Source organism: Vanacampus margaritifer, chromosome 15 (assembly GCF_051991255.1).
Source record: "Vanacampus margaritifer isolate UIUO_Vmar chromosome 15, RoL_Vmar_1.0, whole genome shotgun sequence".
NCBI lineage: Eukaryota > Metazoa > Chordata > Actinopteri > Syngnathiformes > Syngnathidae > Vanacampus > Vanacampus margaritifer.
In genome coordinates, this window is record NC_135446.1 from 4423135 (window position 1) to 4446274 (window position 23140).

General features: G+C 41.3%; 1 protein-coding gene across 7 annotated transcripts in view; it reads left to right on the forward strand.

The window, feature by feature from the left end:
* Positions 1 to 9385, forward strand: part of sox5 (SRY-box transcription factor 5) — a 93897-nt gene extending 84512 nt beyond the window's left edge. For 4 of the 7 annotated variants that reach the window (XM_077545488.1, XM_077545493.1, XM_077545490.1 and 1 more), the window contains 5 exons: positions 940 to 1115; positions 3935 to 4037; positions 5197 to 5370; positions 7552 to 7768; positions 7870 to 9385. In XM_077545488.1, the coding sequence (XP_077401614.1) occupies positions 940 to 1115; positions 3935 to 4037; positions 5197 to 5370; positions 7552 to 7768; positions 7870 to 8176 (977 nt within the window). In that variant the 3' untranslated portion in view covers positions 8177 to 9385. The remainder of the gene's footprint in view (positions 1 to 939; positions 1116 to 3934; positions 4038 to 5196; positions 5371 to 7551; positions 7769 to 7869) is intronic. The other 3 variants (XM_077545489.1, XM_077545494.1, XM_077545495.1) reach the window with 1 other exon arrangement.
* Positions 9386 to 23140: the final 13755 nt, after the last annotated feature.

Here is a 23140-nt window from a genome sequence, read left to right on the forward strand (position 1 = left end):
TCCATCTTCCCATCTCAAGTCAAACTGAAGGCATGTCACTGCCTTCAATTTCACGTTAACACTTTTTTTTTTTGTGAGTGTTTGTCACCGTCACGAAAGTTCCCCCTCGCGACCGTCGTGTCGTGAGCGCTTTTGTGGTCCAAAATGGTTTTCGCCTGTCGGGAGAGATTTAGAGGGGGAAAATGTGTGTGGTGAAATAGAAGCCTCCCGCTCTATCTGGGTCACATACACTTGTCTGGATGCTTGGCATCACTGTCATTGGAACACACACACACATTGACATGGAGAAGAATACCTCCCTCCCATCTTTTTTTTTTTTGATTAAAATTGACTGCCACCCGATTCCATCACCTTTTTCTTCCGGCCCCTTTCACGTCCAGATTTGCCTGACTTCTAAAAGAGTTCACGGCGCTGTCATTACCAATCTGAAGCCGGTAATCTGGCCTGAGATGGCATTAGCGGGGGCGGCTTAGCGCAGATAAAGGCCCCATAAGCCAGCGGCAGCTCTTTGTTAGCAGCTAACACGAGGGATGGGGAACTTTGTGGGGTTACCTGGCTGCCCCTCGCAACACGGATGCCCTCAGATTGTGTGGGAAATGTAATTAAACGGGGTTTTTTTTTTACGTGAATGCACATTTGTACATGCTTAAATCTGAAAGCAGGTATGGATGGAGGCATCTTGAAGCCAAGACAGCTTGGGGCGCATTCTGACTCACATTCACTTCCCCTCCTCCTCAAGTGTATGCTAATGTCTTTACCTCATGGCTAAAGGGAAGATTTATTCTGGCTGAAAAACTTCTGCCTCAATCCTCCCCGAAACAAAAATACACAGCGCCAAATGTGAATTACGTTCACTTCATTAAAAAGTCCAAGGCCCCCGAAAAGTGCTGCTAACTTACAATCATTGTGGCACTGATGGCCACTTTGTTAACGTCTCAGCAGACTTGCTGTCGTCGCTGTCTTCGGGAGCCTACCTGAACGACCACGAGGCCGTGACCAAGGCCTTCGCCGAGGCCCGCCAGATGAAAGAGCAGCTCAAGCGGGAGCAGCAGGTTCTTGACGCCAAGGTGGCGGCTGTCAGCAGCCTCGGACTCAACAACGGACGCGCCGACAAGGTAACGAAATGGCAAACAAGTCACACAAATGCAAATAGGAACACTTTATGTCTCATATTGAGTCAAAAACTGATACAAATGATTAATTTACGTTTTTTTTTGTTGTTGCTGATTTTGACCCTTTTTCCCCACATAAGAACAAAATAGAATTTTTCCATTGGATATCATTCGACGGCATTTTTTCCATTGGTTATCATTAGTTCCACTTTTCCATCTAAATGAATAGAGGGTACTGCATTCCTAGTTGGTACTAGTGGGTGATTTATTTTTATTTTTTTGCATTTTTCCATTGGATATCATTAGTGTCACTTTTCCATCTAAATAAATGGAGGGTACTGCATGCCTTGGTGGCGCTATTGAGTGAATGTTTTTTGCATTTTTTCCATTGGTTATCATTAGTTCCACTTTTCCATCTAAATAAATGGAGGGTACTGCATGCCTTGGTGGCGCTATTGACTGAATATTTTTTGCACTTTTTCCATTGGTTATCATTAGTTCCACTTTTCCATCTAAATGAATGGAGGGTTCTTTCAGATAACACTTTTCCATATAAATTTCAACTTGCTTCAAAAATTCACGCATCCCGGGTTCAAGTGTTCTTTTTATTAATTTATCTTTCAACTACAATAATACTTTGTAATTTTCACATAATTTATCTTTCAATTTACTTCATAAGCATTCATCTTAGCATTCAGCTATTAGCATTCAGCTTCCAGAATTCCCACGAAAATTCTGCAGAAATTGCACTTAGTCTAGTTGGTTAGTTGAGATCCAATTATGAACCAGAAGTGCTGACATCATCCAAATTATGCCTTTTATTGGTTTAGACACGCGAACATGTCATGTCCACTGGGACTGTCTATGGGTCCGAGGGGGTTATTAATCAGCATATGAGGAAAGGAAAGCCGCAGTGGTCCTGCAATAGAAGACGGTGAAGAACAGCAAAATTCATAGAACCCAATGGGCACACTTGTTCAGGAGCTGCTGCTGGCCAAAGCTCACATCCAGACACTCACACACAGACTAACCAAAATCACCCCCTCTCAGTCCCTCTGTTAAAAGGGCAAAATTATTTACAATAATATTTTCATTAATTAAGTTTTTAGTTGTGTTGAAATCCATTTGCAGTAAGTTTAAAAATTGTGTTTTAATTACTTGAAATTTGATTTTTTGATTTTTTTTTGCATGGTCTCTCAATATCACAGATTTTCTGAAATAATACAATACTATATAATGGAAGTTCAGAAGTGTTACAATGCTTAGGCTAAATAAGTGCCAGATAAGGTACAATAGTGTATGTGAGGTGTACTGCAGGGCTGTGCATGTGTGTATGTGTGCGCATGTCAAGGCAGAGCATCCGCAGGATAAATGCAAAGTGACGGCGACGGCTCCTGGGCAGCGTGGCTAAATTGCGGTTATTTGTTCAACACATTGTGCTCGTCGCATGGCTGGTGCACGTTGAAAACACACACGGACATGAATGCAATCTGAGCAACAGCCTGCAAAAACACATTCAATTATTTATTCTTCATTTTATCATTAGTTGCTTTCTCATTTGCGCAACCCTTCATAAGCAATTTCTTTTACAGTAGAAAAATGTCTAGCCGCATTTTAAAAGCAAAAAAAATGTCACCAAAAATATATGAACACATAATTGTCTGTGAGGACGAGCGTCTGCCTTCTATTTCTTTGTTCTGGCTGTCGCTGTATGTGGCTGGCATAGATAGACGAACTAAGATAGTTTGTGTTTCCGTGACTAAATTCAAAGTGACGCCCGCAATGATTTCTTAGCTGGCACGTTAACCTTTCTGGCTTTGTGCCTTGCCCGCGTCAAGCCTCGCCGCTTGAGCGCCCGGCCCGGCAACAACAGAGTCATCTCTGACACTCGGCGAGGGATTAGTTTTGTCGCTACTTTGTGTCTCGGCGCCCGTGTCAGCTGCTCAATCCACTTTTCTCGTGTACGGCGCTGGGGCTTAATGTCAGACTAGGCTGCCATCCACTCTGTCTCTCTCTTCATCCCGTCCTGTACAAAAGCCGCGCGCGCATGTGTGTGTGTGTGTGTGTCTGGCATCATATTTAATCTTAATATCTGAGCGTGTGGAAGACATGATTTTTTTTTCTTGGCTGAAATGAGGTCTGATCACTTGTTTGACATGCGGATAATTCTTCCAAATCGCCCTGCAGATGACTCGAGAGAGATAAATGGCTATTTTCTCTCGAACTAAAAATGTGGGGGAAATTACCGCCAACAATTAAAGTGTTTTGAGCTCAAAACAGACGAAATGCATGTGATTAGCACTCTGCCCGCTCTCCATCCAGGCAGACAGCTTGTTCAGGTCATGCCTAAATGGAGACTTTTTGGAAGGTTGCTTTACAAGACAACACTGGGTTGTTTCCCGCTCTTAATCGTATAATTAAACTGTAAAAAAAGAAAAAGAAAATGCTGCCAGTGTGTGTGTGTGTGTGTGTGTGCGTTGTCAAGTTCCAGCGCACATTAAGCATGTAAATGTGCAGTAAATCAGGCTTTTATTGGCCGTAATAAATACCCAGGGGGCCGTGCGGCGTGGCCTCGCTCTCCCTCTAATGCGTCGACCCTCCGTGAGCCGTGCTCACTCGCTCGCTCACGCAGGTGGCTGCAAATCCAAAACAGTCATAAACATTCAAACCGGAACATGCACATTCAACGCCGATGCTTTTTGGACAATTAGCTTGATTGCAGGGCCACTCTCGTGCATCTTTAACAAAGTTTTGGCATCCAATATTTTGGTTGTTTCGTTTTCAAAGTGGCGCACATTGACTCCCGGGCCCTGTTTGCGCAGGACAAGGCGGCCTTGGAGAGTCTGAGTCAGCAGCTGAAGCAGCAGGCTGAGGACAAGTTCAGCCACGCCATGCTGGACTTCACCATGAGCGGCGACTCTGACGGTAAACACGCAAACATGTCAACACGAGCGTGCACGGCATGTTGAGTGCGAGCGGACATTTCACAATGAAGATATAATCACTAATAAGTGTTTATTCTCTGAGAGTAAATGCTGAATATTTGTAAGTTTTCATTTTGTTTTTTATTAATGAATTTGTCGGAGTGTTTATGACACCACTGTGTCTATATTATGTTGTTTGTTGCTTGAAGTTCACAATGGAACAATATTATATGTGGGAACTAATAAGTAATAGATACACTTCAATTATTTATCCACTCAATTAACTTAATCCAGGTTGAATAATGTTCCATTTTTATTTGATTTTGTTTCTATTTTGCTTTTATGACATCCTGGTTAATGATGTTAATTCCATCCAAACTGAAGCTTTTTTAATTGTATCTGTATTTTATTTAATTTCTTTGTATTTTTAAATTGGGGGAGTTGATGTATTTTTCAATAACATCACAATAATGATACCACTTTTATTTTTATTTAATCATATTTAGTTTTATTTGTATTGAATCATTGTGTTTCTGCAAACAAATGCATTCCTTTTAAGTCAGTTAATTAGTCTACACATTCTTTCTACTATTGCTCAAATGGTGATTGTAGCGCTACCTGTAGATTCTGGCATGCACATGGCACACACGTTCAACTTAAGCCTTTTTTATGTATTTGTATTTTAATGAGTCTCTCCACAGAGATGCCAATTGTTGGCATTTCTTCATAAATTGTTACAAGGCAGCTATCACAAGTTAAAAATATAAAAATAAATTGTGGGAAGAAAGTTTTGTGCACTTGAAAGTTGGGCCATTTTTTAAATTGTGTTGGGATTTAGGTGATAATACATATATATATATATATATAGTGTTCATTCATTCATTGAAGTTAAATTCAAAATACTTGTGTTGACTGGAGTGGTGTTTGTGTTCCCGACAAAATGAAAATGTTGTGGATATTCATGATAGGTTGGCATCACTACCTATCAATTTGTTTCTTCTTTTACCATTGCTAAAAGTATTTCATTGCAGTGCCACCTGTTGCTTTGGCATGCACATGACAGGCAGCCCACCAATAGATTTCAACAACAACATTTCAATAAATCAGAATTTCTACTGTCTGCTTGGCTTGCCCTCATGCTCTCTCCTCTGTTTTTTTAGGCTCTCCGAGCGTGTCCGACTCCAGGATATTCCGCGAGGCCCGAGGTCGGGGCAGCAGCGAGCCGCACATCAAACGGCCCATGAACGCCTTCATGGTGTGGGCAAAGGACGAGCGGAGGAAGATTCTGCAGGCTTTTCCCGACATGCACAACTCCAACATCAGCAAGATCCTCGGTAAACACACACAACCATCTCGAGACGTGAATTTGCGACCTTGGCCTTCGACGAAGTCGAAATATCACATTGCCGTTATTCAACCCAATCAATATGACACTAAAATGCAAATGATCAAGATTGAGCTAAACAAAAAGCAAAACCATGTAAATAAAATATAGCATATATCTATTAAATCTATGATTATGTACAGGTGACTATAGACTTGCATTGCTCATTTCAGTGGGCCCTAACAGGTTTTGCTCGGACCAGCCAGAGCACACAAAAACACTGATGTCATTGAGAGCCAGCGCTTGCTCTGTGAGGACAAATTTGAAATTTGACTGTTTGGAGAAATTAGTCCTATTGCTAATATAGTGAAAATACGCAAGCAATCGACACCAACCCAAAAAGGTTTATAATTGGCCATTATGGTGTCAAAACACTTTTTTTTTTTACTATTGGAAAAAGCAATGACCTGACTAAAACAAGCTCCACCCATCAATTCAACATCAACAGCCTGGGGATAATTCTTCCTGTCTCTCCATCCACCAAAGACACACTTGCAGTAATTTCCGTGTAAACGGCCGTGGAGAACGCGCCTCAGACAAATGATGATATCATTCATTATGCATTAAACAAGCAACGCGCCGCCACCTGACATTTCCCCCGGACCGCCGGGATGGGCCCTGACATTTTAAAGAGCTCCTAAGCGTTTTATAACGCAGTAAAATCTGGTTTTAATAAGCCTCTTCCTCGCTCTCTCTCCAGTGGTTGTGTGTGTCTCTCGTCCTCAATTGCTAACAGATCGCACAACAGACGACGAGAACAGCCAAGTGCTGACAGCTTTTAGCCATTAAACATACAGTAGTCGAGTGCAAATTCAGACCAGATATGGGGCTGCGCTAGGGGAAAACAGGCGCAAGACTACACACCCACACACACACACACTTGGTTGTGATCCACGAGTAAACGTGGCACTGACGGGAACAACCCTCATTAGTGTGGATGAGTACCTGTCGTCCCCTCATTAACCCCACTTTCCCCGAGTGACACAAGCAGGCTTAATTTAAGCCTGTTGGTCACATCTTTATCATCTCCTCATTTTGTTATGTTAATAATGACTCGTCATTAGTGGGTAATGATTGGTGATTCGATAATTGCTCTCTGTAAGTCTCTATCAAGGATATGCAGGAATTGAATGCACACTCGACAGACTGGAATATTTTTGTCACAAATGCATTGCAGCGTTACACAAGCAATATTCTGATGGACTGGCAAACACATAAAAATGAATTTAAAAAAATACATTCTTGAATATACAAATCACCATTATGCCATTGTAATTAGTTTGTGTCTCCAATCTTGGGGTAATGTGAAACAACGACACCTGACATGTCCCCTCTCGTCCGTAATTATGTTGTGGTCGCCTTCGTTGCAGAAAGTATGAAAAACGACACTTGCTCTTTTTGGTGATTTCTTTTGAGAATTGTTTGGAATACTGCGGCTTGGTTGTGGAAGGATATGCAAAATGTGGCTTTTATGAGGCAATACTTAAAATCACACTTACGAGACTACACTGCTACACTGCTCTTTACAAGTGTATGTAAACTTTTGATGTGCAACTTGATAGTGATAAAGTCCTATTTTAAGCAGGATTGTCTTTTAGAAGTCGTGGGCTCTTTCTTTTCCGCGCATTGGTGTGTTTTCAAGGTTTTGTTTTGTACCGTCTTTCTGCTTATGCTTTTTTACTTTATAGCTTTGATTTATCTTGCTATTTTTTGGAAGTTTTTGGTCATAGTTTTTTATAGACAATATATCATAATGATATGACCCCTTTCCATATTGTGGCATCAATTATTAACCTTTGTTTCACCCGGAAATCACCAAAGCTTTACTGATTAATAAGAATAAGAATAAGAATAATAATAAGAATAAAAGTCATTTATAGGCACCTACAACATAATAAATTTCAGAAAAAAAAGCACGACAATAAAATTCCAGAACAGAATACATCATTAAAAAATAACACATGATATGGGCAGTGAATGAGCAGCCAAAGTAGGTGTGTTTTAAAGAATTTGTGCCTAAATGAGTCCAGCCATGTCGGTTTTCACGTTTTCACGATATTGTCACTGCAGCTGTAATCCTCAACGAAGCTCACTATCACGGTCAACACGTTCAAGCCTCCTCTTTTCCCAGGCTCGCGCTGGAAAGCCATGACCAACCTGGAGAAGCAGCCGTACTACGAGGAGCAGGCGCGCCTCAGCAAGCAGCATCTGGAGAAATACCCGGACTACAAGTACAAGCCGCGACCCAAGCGCACGTGCCTGGTGGACGGCAAGAAGCTGCGCATCGGCGAGTACAAGGCCATCATGCGCTCCCGGCGACAGGAAATGAGGCAGTACTTCAGTGTGGGGTCAGTCGGCAAAGTTTGCAGATTCCAGTCGAGCTGCTCATTCTTAGTATGACGTGTGTTTTGTTTTGACAAATGCTCCTCCCCCTGTGTGTGCGTTGCAGGCAGCAGAGTCAGCTGCCCCTATCGTCAGCGGGCGTGGTCTACCCGGGCGCACTCTCCATGGCGGGCATGCCGTCGCCCCAGATGCCCTCAGAGCACTCGAGCATGTCGAGCAGCCCCGAGCCCAACGCCAACCACCACCACCACCACCACCACCACACCTCGTCCCACCTGAAGGCCGACGAGCCTCGCGTCAAGGAGGAGGATCTGCGGCTGGACAACAGCAACGGCGACGTCTACGACGACTTTGACTATGAGGACGAGGAGGCCGACTTCGCCAGCGACAACGAGAATCACATCGCCCAATAGGGGGAGCCCTGTCAATCGCCCTTTTCAACCCGCATTTCTTCCCCCGTGGACTCTTTGCAGAGCCGAAAGCTCCTCCCATTCAAGTCCTGATACCAGCATCCGACCAATCAGCTGAAGCGTAGGACTGTCACCCACACCGACTGTTACACAATCTGGGAGGAAGTCAAAGCCAGCCAGCCCCCGACACACTGTCGAGGAGCATCCAAGAGGAACGTCACACCGGGACGGGGTGGGGTGGGGGGGGGGAAGCGACCTTTTAAACAGTTTGTACACAAAAAAAATGTCGCAAAACAGAGGACCTGTCACGGGCCAAAACAAATGACACTTTAAATACGGCGGACCTTTTTTTCTCAAGAGACACTTTTGAAAAGAGAGGGGAAAAAAACAGCTTTTTTTTCTTGTTCTCAGTTCTATAATATTCTCACTCAGGTACACGGTGCCAATAAGTGGCTTGTGAATGTGATTTGTTGGGGAGGGGGTTTGTGCTAAATTTAAATAATAGGAAAAAGAGACATTTCTTTGCACCTGATGTTTTATTTCCATCAAGAATGAGATCTTTGTAGTTTTTCAAACTCGCCGCCACGCAAGCATGGACGTCAGCGAGGGATCGATTTGTCCTTAATTTATCATTTTGTGGGTGGGGTGGACGACAAAAAGAAGCACTGTGTTTGCGAGACAATCCACCCGTTGTCATCTCGCGCCGTCCCTCCACGAGCTCAACAGCCGGGCCACATTGCTTCAACCGTGTGTGTGTGTGTGTGTGTGTGTGTGTGTGTGTGTGTGTGTGTGTGCGTGAACGTCTAGCCTCTTTTCTGAGCTAAAAAAAAGAAAACAAAAGACAAGAAACTAACTGCTGTTTATCAACTATGTCTCACACACACACACAGACAGACAACTGTTATGTGTTTTTCCCCCTGCTGACCTCAGCGGGCCGCCAGTCAGTGTTTCCGTTTTGTATTTGAATACTGTATTTTTATTATTTCTCTAAACTGCCTCTATTCTAATATTATTAACAATAATTATAAGGATGGTCAGCTATGTTTAGTAAGTTATGTACAGTATAATTTATTTTTCTTCTCTATATCGGGTTTCTATGACATTATTTTAGTCTGTAGGTATTAGATCCAACCCCCCCCCCCCCCCCTCCTTTTTAGTTTTTCTGCCATTTTGTATTAATCCTCCGCCGGGTGGACAAGCTGAAGACTTAACCCGTTGGAAATATCTCGTTTCTAAAAAGCACTCAGACTCTAGTCAGAGAAAAGAAGAACATGATATTTTTATTATTATAATTATTATTAAGTTTATTTGTAATGTTTATTCTAAATGTATAATGTGAAGATTTTTTTGTTTGTTTGTTTTTTCCCAGCCCCAATGTTTACTAGTGCGGCCGGATATGCAGTGGAACATCATTGGCTGGAACACACACACACACACACACACACACACACACACACTTAAGAGATTATTTGTGACAACCAAACAAGTCCTATGCTGTCTTTTTCATTTCTTTATTTTTTACATTTGCATTATTAATCTTGTACATATTTTGTTTTTTTGTGATAGTGGTTTGTTCTAATCATAGGAAAGCAGTGTTTACCCCACCAATGTTGTTCCGCTGTGTGCGTACGGCATCTTAAACTCCAAACTGGAGACTTTTTTTTTGTGTGTGCTTTTTTTGAGCTCCACAGAGCCTTGACTTCTCATGACTTGACTTTGCTGTTATCACGCCACGATGCTGGATAGAGGAGGGGTGGTTGGGGGGTGGGGGGGGCATTAGGACGTCAATCATCCCTGCTGGCAAGGTCGGCCCCCCGTATCGAGACAATGAAGAAGGCAATCGTATTATTTAAGACAATCAAAGTCATGAGTGGAGCTCAAAACAAAGTCAGAATTACAAAAAAAAAATATCTGACCATCTCAACTTGAAAAATCAAGAAAGATAATTATGTAAATATAACATAGAGTTATAGATTTATATTTTGTTCATAACACAGTGTAATATAAGTTGTATATTTGTTTTTTCTCTTCTCTCTCGTCCTCTGTCTCTTTTATTGATGTTTATCCATGCCACAAGAGTCACATGAAAAAAAATGAAGAAAATTATGAAAGAAACAATGAAAAATTGAGGGTAAAAAAGAAAGAAAAAAAGCCATGGGCTGCCACCACCATCTGTTCTAAGTTCACTTTTTTTCAGTATTACTGCCAGACGAGGCTCTAATAAAGACAGCAATGTGTTCAGTAAAACTTGTGTCTTGGTCTTCATCACTTCTCCTCCACTTTACACTTTGTGACTTTACATTAGTGGACCAGCCAGAACACGAAACTGCTTAACCTGTCAAAATACCCATTGATGTTTTATATTTATTACATACGCAAACGACTTGGCTAATTTGGAATGCATTACAAGCGACAAGACCGCTGGGCCCAGCCAGGTCATGTTAAGTTAGCTTTCGCATGAGTGACCATTTTATCGTAATTGTTACAGAAAGTTTTTCGAATGTAAATACGAGTACGCCACTGGCATGACTTCTACTTCATATGTTAAAATGACCTCTAACATTGGCGGACGCCAGGACGACTTACATTGGGTTAGTTGGTGCTAATGTTACTGCTACAAACATTAGAAGAATGAATGATTGAATTGTAAAACTTAAAGCAGAATATGAAACAAAGTGACCATGAACTTCAAATTAATGTGGATTTCAGAATGCATTTGTGCAAGGAGAAAAGCATTTCTAGTGTTACCACGGCAACCATCAATCATCTATTTACACCATTGTTGGACCAGCCAGGACACATTAGCCCTAGCATGGGTGCTCATTTCACTCATACTATGGATTTGGGGACTATTTATCATCTTTAATCAAACTTTTTGCTATGTGCAACAATATGACCTTTAAGAAAAAGAGCTTGTATGTGTAAATGACTTTATTGAAGATAGCTTGAGAACAAATCTATTAAATCTCTTGGAACTCTTGGTCGTTTAAAAAAAAAACTCAGCCTCAGTCTAGATGTTTTTTAGACAAAAATACAAGTGAAAACAGTTCAGTTATACACGTTTGATTCAGCCTGTACTGTTAAAAATGTATGGCTGTAATGCTCCAGTGGTGAAGGAAGTGCGTCAGCCACAAAGGTACGTGCATGCAGCTCATTTTGTTTCGCCAACTCCGCCGTTTTACTTATTGCATCACTCATGGTCCAAGACCTTTGGAAAAAAATTGGGGTAGTTGATGTAAGCGAAACGGTTTGCCGATTGGTCGGATGGCGCCGGCAATGATTCTACCACTTTTAATCAATGATAGTGTAATAAATTAGATTTTTTTTTTTTTGCGGATTCGTTTAGTGGTTGAATTTTGTTTTAGGTTAGTACTGTTTTAATGTTCCTGCACACCTTTGGCAAGGCAAGGCTACATCATTTATATTGTAAATACAGGGCAAAGTAAAGCAATAAAATGTAGCTTACTACAATTACTAAAAGAATGTACAGCACTAAAAAAAGATTTTGAGCGATTAGTCTCAGGACTTGAATATGATGTCTCAAACATCTATCTTTGGATGCTTACTGTCAGATCTGCAGAGATGTTGCCATTATGGTGATAAAGGTAAATAACTTGACTTCATTCGATTGTTTTAGTTACATCTTTTGCCTTTTTCATGCTCTTAATGTCAACAATTCAATCATCAGTGTAAGATGCTGGGCAGGGCCCCATCGAGACCCGTTAGCAAGCTAATAACATGATTAAGGCAGGGGAAAGGGTGAGCGAGTCGCACACTTACGCTCTCAGCAAGAGAACGTCTGATAGGTGAAAAATGTAAAGACGAATCTTTAATTGATGCTCCCATTTTCCACGGGTTGAAAAACACACAACCGCACTCAGCGCGCTGGTGAAAATCATGTCCTCATCTGCGTCCATATGCTCGCCAATCAACTCCCACCGCCCGCTACCAAAAAAAACCCCCACTGTGCATAAAGCACAGTTGAAAGCACTTGGAGGGAGAGGATTTTCGCTCATTAGCATAGCCTCACACACACACACACACAAATGCCCTTTTGATGCAATAAAGATCGGCAACTCCTCCAGTAAGTGAAGGACTTAGTTGTTCTCTGGGAGTGATGAATTTTTCAGAGGCAGCCTGGAGGTAAAAACCTGAGAAAAAAGGTTTATGTGTGAATAGTTAAGAAGCAAGAGAGGAGATTCACATCTCCCCCCCCCCCCTTTATTGTCAACTGTACTCATAGATTAAAATCTCAAACACACAGCCCAAGGTACACTGTAGGATTTAGCTCAGCTTAAAGCACAATTATCCACTCGCTGATTTCCATCACAATAGTTGAAACAAAACGACTAAACTATTACAGTGGGCACATATTTGCATTCAATTCACCTTTTTCTCCTGCTTGGATTTCTTGGAAGAAAAAAAAAACAACAATCCAAGGATGCTCATGGGTAGTTTGTGTGACAGAACTGTGGGTGTTTGAAAACGATGTCACATTAATGATTTAAAGTCGGTAATAGGATGTGCTGTGACGCTGAGCCGCCAGCTAAGCGGAGTTTAAGGCGGCGGCGTTAATGTATTCATGAGGAGGAGGGATTACGGCGAGAGAGAGAGACGAGAAAAGAGCGAGCCCAGTGCGGCAGAGCAGCCTGGGCCAAAAGGCCTCGTCCGTGGTGGACGCTGCGGTTATGTGTTGGGGAGTGGAAGCAAAACAAGCCGCCATGCTTCCAAAAACGCATCTGTACTTATGGCCTTGGTTTTCATGATCAAAACGTTACACAAAATCTGACTACAACCAAATCCTACCAAAGCCAATGCAATATTTCACATAGGAAATGATGTCAAACAAAATGAATCGGTTCCAGACAGAAATCCACTAACTGATTTATTGTGCGATTAATTGTAAGTAAAGTTTCCCATAAAGAAATGTGTGTCCACACACCAGTCATGCATACACTCAACCTTTTTCCGGCTCCATTTGAAGCTAAAAATGAGAAGAGGAAGATTCTGCTGTAAAATCGCCTTGCGTATCATATAGTGGTGACTGTTTTGTTTTTTTACTGGTTTAGAAATGCACTGCAATATTTTGACAGTTTTTTTTTTATCATGTAACAATAAAAAGGACAGCACACCATGATGGTAAACATTGATTTATGAATATCTTAATGACAAAGGCTCTCTATTATGGTCATAAAGGCATCAAGATTGATGCCATTCTTGGATTGGGATCTGGTTAAATAAATGGTGGCTAATGTTATTTTTCCACTTTGATTGAGTGGTGACCGGTCATCTGAAGTCAGCTGGAAAAGGCTCCAGAAAAAAAATGCACGTCACATTTTTTTTTACTTCCTCCCCTTTCTTGCTTAATCAGCCGACGCGTTCATAAACATCTCATAAAAAAAATTAAATATTCTGGCGAAGTAGCTAAGCTGCAAAAACATCCGTCAGTGCTCATTTGAAGAAGAAGAAGGCCGTTAATATTGGGTGAATTATGCATTAAGAGTCCATAAAATGCTCTCATATCAGAAAACACAAGCACTCAAGCCATAAAACTGATAAATCGTGACGCCGCATTGCGGAGTAAGATCCGCATGTGGATTGTACTGTTCAACCCTCACATGACAGCAATAAGAAAATACTGGAAATGTCACCCTGAAAATACGAAGAAGACTTTTCCAAAAGTACGAAAAAATTAAAATATTTTTAAAATGACGTTCTTTTGTAAAAGTGTGACAAACTGAGCATTGGAGAGGAATATTTTTGGCACGTGGCCAGCAAGTTACTTTGCATGTTTGCATGTCACGATATCGCATGACGACAAGCGTGAGGCTCAACTCGAGGGGCCTTCAAATGGGAGACAAAATGGTAGAACGTGAGCAAGCACATATTAGCAGCGGCGTTTTGAGCGACAGCCTAATGTGATGAGAGCGGCGGCGTGTGAGGGACAGGCGTGGCGCGCGACGTAGCAGCAAGGCCCGCGGGGGCCGATCCGGGATCATGAGCCAAAAAGCTGGCTCGGTATCCCGCCCCCCAAACCTGCCGTCTCTGCAACGTCACTCTCGCTGCCGTTGGCTGGCCTACTTTTACCCTGGTCTCGATGTCCGTCAAACTGACATTTGATTTAGTCATTTAGTTATTTGTATGCAGCCTTAAATAACATTTACACCCATTGGATTTCTTTTTTTTTTTTAATTCAGCTGCTGAAGACAGCTTGGTATATATACCTATCATGTGTAGAGCCCCCCCCCCCCAAAAAAGCCTCAAGAACCCACGCCTGAAAAGACACAGGCAGTCCGCTATTTTGTTTTGAAGCAGTCATTTCTAGGGTCACTTTGGTCCAAAAATTCAGCCCCTGAAGCCAGTTTTCTTATTGGCATAAATGTTGGGACACTTGCCTAAAACGAGTAGACCCACAAAAAAAGTCCTAATGAACCAAGTCTTTGCAACATTTCGGAAATCCTTAAAACAAAATGTAGCCCCAAAAGCCAGTTTCACTTGACAAAATAAGGCCCATCCATCATAAATTGACCCCGCACCACCCCCGCCCCCCAAAAAGTCCCATGTCGAAAAAGACACACAGCAATTTTGTTTTCAAAGCAGCCATTTTAGGGTTATTTTGCCTAAATTGAATGGACTTTCTAAGAAAATGAATCCCCTGAAACCAGTTACAATTTGGTAGGCATGTATATCATGAGTAGACCCACAAAAAACCCTCAATTAACCCATGTCTCAAGAGACACAAGAAATCTGACATTTTGGTTTGAGGAAGCAATGCTCAGTTTTTGACGATTTCCAGGTTTCCTCAAAAGAAAACTCAGCCCCCCAAAATCTGTTTCTCTTGTCAACATGAACGTTAGTAAGCTTGTCTATCATGTGCAGACCCACAAAAAAGTCTCAAGAAGCCATGTCTAAAAGTCAGCAATTTTCAAGCAGCTATTTTAGGGCCCTTTTGGCGAATTTGAGGGGTCTTTCATAGAAAATGAAGCCTCTGAATTTGGTAGGCACATTCATCATGAGTAGACCCACCAAAAAAGCCTCAAGAATCAATGTCTTAAGAGATGTGGGGAATCAGGAATTTTGGTTAGAGTAACAATTTTTGGCTCGCTTTGATCATTTCCAGTTTTCCTCTAAAGAAGACCCCCAAAATCAATTCCTCTTGTCAAACTATCGTGCAGACCCACAAAAAAGTCTCACAACTAATGTCTAAAATGATGCACCAAGTAAACCTTTTTGGTGAAGCAGAGGCCCTTCGAAGAAAATTGATCCCCCAAACTAAGCCAAATTCACTCCAAAGTTGGTGGGTAAGTCAATCATGACTAGACCAACAAAAAAAATTATTATGAACAGAGTATCTCAGAAGAGGCACAACCATTTCATGCTCATTTTGCATGAATCCTTTAAAAGCGAACTTGACGGCGATCTTGTCCGATTTCTACCAAATTTTCACCACCTGTACTAAACAGATGGGCGACGCAGAATTGAGGAAACGTTCAGTTTTCCTCGCTGCGTGTGGGCGTAGAGCACTGTGTCGAACTTTGACGACTCGCCATGAAAAAAACAACAACAGCTAATAACTGTGTGTGATTAAAGTTTTTCTCTGAAGTGACAACTTCCATTGGATGTGATGAGAGGTGATGAGAGTGCAAGTGTACTTCATAAGTGACTGAAGAAGCATAAAGACAGAAACGTTGATGTTAGATGATAAGAGGAAGTGATCTGATGGCTCGTCAGCTGTTGGCGTGTAGGCGGACACACAGGCAGAACTTTTCACAGCAAACTTGAAAGCATGTTGTTCGCTGTGTGGGCGCTTTAACGTCATATTCCATGAAATGTATATTATTTTGTTGGTGACATACACACAGGGGGTGGGGTGGACTGTTATTCTCTCTCCCCATCAACACCCTAATGCACACATGCAAATATTATGCTAATGCTATGTTAATTGGCGGCGTAGCTGCAAAGCAGCCCTGCTGTTCAAATGACTGGTGAGAAAATAGGTGGGGTCAGTCGCAAGCTGTAAAAGCAGCTCGAAACACAAATAAACAAAACCCTCGGGGATTAGCGGAACAAGGGCCAGTGATAAACGGATGAGCGGAGAGACAGGGAATACAAGGGGGCCAAGGGAATCGGCTCAGGGATACGCAAACATGAAGAGGCAGAGGGAAGAGGAACGAGTGCGGGAAAATGGGCGCGGACGCTCTAAGAGGGATTAAAAGGGGACTTGCAGGGACCACATGAGAAACGGGCAAGAGGTAAAACAAATACATCAGCATGTAAAGGGGTTAGAACAGCAAGGCAATAGAAGGATAGAGACATAATAAATGCAAATGGAGGCAGGATTAAGAAGGGAAAAACTGTAAAAATTAAAAAAAAAAAATCTGAATTTGGTGAGTGGAGGCATAGGAAAGTAAACAAGTAAACATAGATTGATCGGTAAGTAGCAGAAAATCATCCCCAATTTTACACGGTTCATTAAGAAATCATATTGGCATATTGGATAAATTTTGCAGAAATTAACTGATAACATTCACACACAAAAATCAATAAATATGCAACATTTCTATTAATTCAAGTATGTTGTATATTTTGTATAGCCTAAAATATTCTATAAAGAACTTTTTCTGCCATCACTACTTGCTGGTTGAGTGTGGAAAAATGGTGACAATTCAGTGAGAACAGGTACAAAATCTTATTTTATTTCAATTTGAAAATAACTACTTTTTCATAGCATAGAAAATTGAATCCCAACAAATGATCATTTTACACAAAACATTGTGGATTTCTTATTTTGTATGAAACTATACTAAATTTTAAAGACGGATTAGTTTGTGGATGTTTCTATAGTTTCTACTTCCTATTGTACAGCGTGGTTTAAAAAAAAGCATATATATAAATGTTTTTGTTGTTGTTGTTATTGTTGGTTGAAAAGATTGGGATTAAGTACAATAACAACTCTTCTACTAATTACAGTGCTTTTTGTATGAAATCCTACTAAATTTTGTCAAGAACAATCTGTGGGTTTTCTTAACACACCACTTCCTGGTTTATTCCAAAAATGTCATAGAACAAATGTAAATTGTTGCATGTATGAAATACTACAAAATTCTATATAGAAAACATGCTGTCTACATTTCTATTACTTTTTCTGACCTCACCTTGTTCTAGTTTAGTACCAAAACACAATGACGTGGAAAAGTATACAAAATTCTGCAATATGTTGTTCATCATTTCAAATGACAGACGATTGTTATTTAAGTAGTCCCAAGTTTTTGTATGAAATCCTATTAAATTCTCCCAAGACACAGTCCGTATGTTTACCTTTATTAACTGTACACTTTTCTACTAAAACTTTGCACACATTGCGATGCAGGAGCACAAATCTAATTGAGTTTTTCCAACAAAGTGTGCAAAAGTTGCAACAATGCTCAATTTCCTGTTATAGTGCTGCAGAAGGTCAAAAAAAGAGGACATGAATATGAGTGGAAGGAAGTACTCAGGAGATTCTTGATCCTACCAGGATGGACTCTCCCGACAGCTCGTGTTGCAAGACATAATTGTTTGGAGGATTGAGAGTTGTGAAACATTACAGTCGGCTAAATAAATAAGGCGCCCAGCGGGTTTTCTTATGAATCTGTCAGGGGGGGTTGCATGCGGCGGGCGGGCCTGGAGCGCTTCTGCTGGTGTGCTGTAATGTGTGAGAGCTCGGTGGGCCCTGGCAGGAGCGTCGCTATTTGGAAGCCGTCGGTGTCCGTTGCATGCCAAGCAGCCACAGCCCCCCCCCCCCCACCCACACACACACATACACACACACTCCTCAAAAACAACCCTCGCTGGAGCCCCGGTGGCTGCCAGCTTCTCAGACAGCCCACCGCTGACCCCTCCAGGCCTGGAAACTGTCGACCGGCCAAGGAAACCGAAAAGTCCGCCGGGCCTTTTTCCTCCCCCCGCTAAGTCTCGGAGATTGTCGCCTCGTTGGGCCTTCACTTTGCCCCTGGAAAGACAGAACGATGGGGCTTGTAATTTTAATTCCATCGCCTCGCTCGCTTCATTTGGCTCCAAGATTTAAAAGCCCGTTTATTTGTCTCTTAGCTTAGGATACATCTTCGCCACCACAAAGAATTCTCCCGCACGCGTGAGCACACAACACGGGTGCCAAAAGCCACAGCTGACAGCCATGTGTCCTGACAGTTGACTTTGAATCCCACTTGAGACCAACTTGCTTTCTTTTGCGCATTATTTTTGTGTTTGGAGACGAGGGAGGGCGGACAGAAAAATCTTGTCAGCATGCATTTGTAAGCACATTTGCACCAGCTGGCTCCGTCTTGCTCCTTCCCCCGGGCTGGAATTGTTAGGACTTTTGTCAGTTGGGACAAATCCAGGACAATCCAGCTGGATGCAGGTCAATCCAGAATTTTCTCCAACCCATGAAATTTCAAATAATCCATGAACAAAATGCTGAAACAATGACATTTAACTGATATCCAAAATATTTAAAATACCAAATAACTATCAAGTACTCCCTAATATTTATATATATATATATATATATATATATATATATATATATATATATATATATATATATATATATATATATATATATATATATATATATATATATCGTGCTTGTCTCTATCCTCTTAATGAACGATTTACATGTCAAATATAACAGATAACATAAATTTCATGATGTTGTTGATGTTTTCCGTGTATTTGTTGAAACAATTTGTTTTATCACAGAAGCATTTCAAATAGTAGTAATTAATACTAGTAATTAATTGTGTCTCTCAGCATACACACCACCCTAAAACCTTGTCATCAAAAGGAAGATAAAGAAAACTTCTGACAGTGGGTAGATTTCAGTTAAGTCTTGTCGTCTATTTTTCATTTTATTGTACTTTACTCAAGGTTAAGACAATTTGTTTTCTTTTTTTTTAATGGACTTCGTTCTTTGCCACTTAGCATAGCAGCTAATAGCTAGCATGTACTCTTTAGCAAAAACTAACATTAGCTTTGAAATCAAATGGTGAGTTTTTCAATAATGTTGGCACCCTCCAATTCTGGAACGAGCGTCCACGACGCAAAGGCTACAAAAAAGACGGCAAGTATGATGATAGAGAGGGATTGCGGGTGTTAAGGCTGAACTTGCAACAGCTGCTGTACTGTATGGTGAGGCTAAGAAGGATTTCCTGGATGGCGGTGTCCTAATGACGTTAATGTCAGTTCGCAGACGACCCATTAGGGCCCCTTCAGCGGCCACACCATAATGGCCTTTGCTGGCCCCGGCCGTTAGTCTGCATGTAGCGGATCTAGCATGGATTTATTGTGATGTTCGGGGATTACACCCTCAGTGAGCAGTGTATTATGAGTAGATTTAGGTCTATAACTCCTGAAGATAAATCAGAGAGGGGAGTTTGGAGCCATTGTTTAAACAGCACGTTAGTCGTGACTGCAATTCAGGACAAAAATCCTTAATATTATTCAATGGCAGGCAATTGTTGGCACAAAACTTGCTTTTAATGATTTTCAATAGAAGCGTTTGGATGCTATTAATAATAAAAAACTGTTGCCTCATTCTTTACCCGCTCTCCCTTGTTCGTAATGATCCATAAAAGAGGATTGATTGCAGAGTAATAGACAACCATAGTGAATCATGCAGGGGAAAAAAATAAAGAAATACAGCAGAACCTCAAACAATTAACACAATCTTGACTGGAATTCTGGCCAACTGCTGATTCAATAACATGCACATGATTGTTTTAAACTTATGCATCATAGTACATAATCAATAGCAAAAAGACACAGGAAGACAGCCATTTACAGGGGTCCTTTTAAGAAATTTTGCCCCTGAAGCCAGTTATACTTTGTGTGGAAGTTGGTTTATGTCAATCATGAGTAGACCCTCAAACAAATAATCTCACTACACAGTAGGGTGGCCATTTCCATAAGGTCAAAAAGGAGTGTTTCCTCGCTTTAACGCGGTTCATTTTCACAGCCTTGCTGATTCGCTGATTTTTTTAGCGGCATTGTATTCAAGCATTTATATTTGACGCAGATTCGCGGTAGTTATAAAATAAATGACGCAATTGGCAACAGCACGGGAGGAATTCGAATCAGTGTAACAAGTTGACAGTGACATACTGTTAAGAAATATGTTTGTAGTCAATAAGGATGTTGAAAATTTTGACGGCCTTGCAACGGAATGAACGACGAATCGATCCCCCAATGTTATTACAACTGGGCTCCGGTGTTGAAGGTAAATATATATGGAGTTATGTATCCGCAGATGTGACATTTGTTTGTTAATTTAAAATATATATATTGAAGGTTCATAATAATAAACTTATGCTTGTGTGAACGCCACAGGTGTAAACTCTGAAATGTTTTTCAAATTTTGTTTCTATCTGCTTTAGGAGCTGGGATATCAATTATTTTTAAAGGTGCATGTCGCAAGATACAGAGTTTTTGGCGATTTGCGACCCCTCTGGAGAAAAGCGGAATGGAAGCCAGCGATGTGCACACGCCCAGAGTGCCGAGACGTTTGGTAGTGGTAGTTTTATTGTGCATTGCTTATCATAAATAAACCCTATCGCATTTTTGTGACCAGGTCTGACCTTTTTAGCAAGGAGAAAGCAAGCTTTGAGTCCCGTTTCATCATTTTAGGTTTTTCCACCTACTCCAATAATAACGCTGCTCCAATATTGATCCATGTCCTTCTACGACGCTTGTGCAACTTAGATTTTGCCTTTTTGTCACCCTAGACCGTGTTATTCTTTCCTGCTCGGTATTCTGACACTGGTCAGAGGTCGCAGGTTAGATTTTTCCCTTGGTCAGAGTCAGCTCCGTGGACAACCCCCGTTGCATGTCGCCAAACTTTCAGCCCGATGGTCAAACAGAATGAGTCACTGGGAAACGGAGGGTCCCACTGCAGTATTGGTTTATTGTTATTTTGACACACTTCTATATCAGCTGTGGCACACACTTGTCTTTTGCTACGGACTCGTAAAAAAAAACTGTAAAAACACTCCCAAACACTTTTGCCTTCCCAGCCAGCGCTTCTGTGGAGAGAGAGAGAGAGAGAGAGAGAGAGAGAGAGAGAGAGAGAGAGAGAGAGAGAGAGAGAGAGAGAGAGAGAGAGAGATAGCACGCGCCTGACTTCACAAAAGCTGAGATTTTGTCCCACCGATCATTATTTCACTCTACAGGAAAATAGGGGCGACAGCCACTGTGCCACAGTAGTGTCTCCTGTCCATTATACAATTCTTAAAACATGTGTGGTTGAAAAATATGGTTATTTTAACACTCCAATTTGCGTCAATATTGCGACGTGCACCTTTAATATTGCCCCAAAACATAACTTATTTTGAAAAACTAATAACAAGGAAAAAACAAATCTTCAATGATGACGCACCTCTTGCTTTAAGCTTCTCCTTCCCCGTGTGACATTCTGACTGCTTTGCCCTGACTGCTCACGTCGACATCACACTGGCAAAGCGTGCAGAAACCGTCAAGTCTCGACTGCTTTTGGCCAGGAAATTGAAATATCTTTCATCTATTTAATATTAAAAGATGACCAGCGTCTTGGCATTTTTGCTAGCGCTGCCTATTCCCTTTTTGTCAAAGAAGACAGTGAGGAAATGACAGTCAGTATAGTAAGATTTGTTTACATTTATTGAACCAATGATTACGGTTGGAAGGGTTACTATTAAAATGTAATCTGTTACAGTTACAAATTACCTGTTAAAAAATTTAGTTAGTAACGTAATCCAAGTACCATAATATTAAAGTAATGTAACTGGATTACTTTTGGATTACTCCAATATTGCGTATGGTCATGAAGACAAAATAAAAATAAATATCACCACAACTTATATTCTATACAATGTGTTTGCGGGTGATTGGGACCCGGGCAGCCTACAAATACCAAAAATCCTTGTGTAATTAAAAAGCATGTAGGCTATTGGATTGATTGATTGATTGATTGATTGAAGGCCATATGCTGTTTTCGAACTGTCACTGAAAGCAAACACACCTCACAGTTTGATAGATAGATAGATAGATAGATAGATAGATAGATAGATAGATAGATAGATAGATAGATAGATAGATAGATAGATAGATAGATAGATAGATAGATAGATAGATAGATAGATAGATTCAATGAAGATGATGATGCGTGACATCACCTACAAAATTAACTTTTATCCCAGTCACAAGTTTAGCCGTGTACATGTTGCACATAATGTTTAAATAGTGCATTGGTGGGAGGACGATTTGTTTGTTTGTTTGGAGGTGTAACTCACATTATGGTTGTAGGCTAGCGGGCTAGCTAGCAAGAAGCTACAATGCGTAGCTTGCCGCTGGACTCTTAGCTCAAACTTTCGCTCCGAGTAAATTCCAGTGAATACCGGTCGTCATTTCTCCTCCCGTCCGTGAAGCTTTTTCAAACTGCCAGCGTGTGGAGGACACGACTAGTCAGGTTGTTCGTTCCCAACTCCCCGACATGTAACAACGTTCCCATTCGCGCGGGCGTCCACGCGCTCTCTTGCACTCTGTCCTTCTCTCTCGCTCTCTCTCTCACCCTCTTTCACACTCTCTCTAGCGTAGCAATTGTAATCCCTTGAAGTAATCCCCATTTTTAACTCTTTCACTGCCACTGACGTTTAAAGACGTCAAGTAAAAACCTACGCTTCACTGCCAATGACGTCAAAAGACGTCATCCAATGATTTTTTTTTTTTTTTTTTGAAACGGGTAGAGGAAACCCTTCCGCATGTCTGGTAAAAGTTTCAAGTCTGTCTGTTGTGCCTAATGACTATTTTTGGCCCCTAGAGGGCAGCGATGACTCTCTTTTGACAAGATCGGGTGGGCGTCAGTAGAGGCGGAGCTAGAGCGTCGAGCAGGAGATGAGAATGGAAGACAAAGGAAAAATGGCGGCCGGTCGCGAGGAGCTCACACCCGAGACGTTT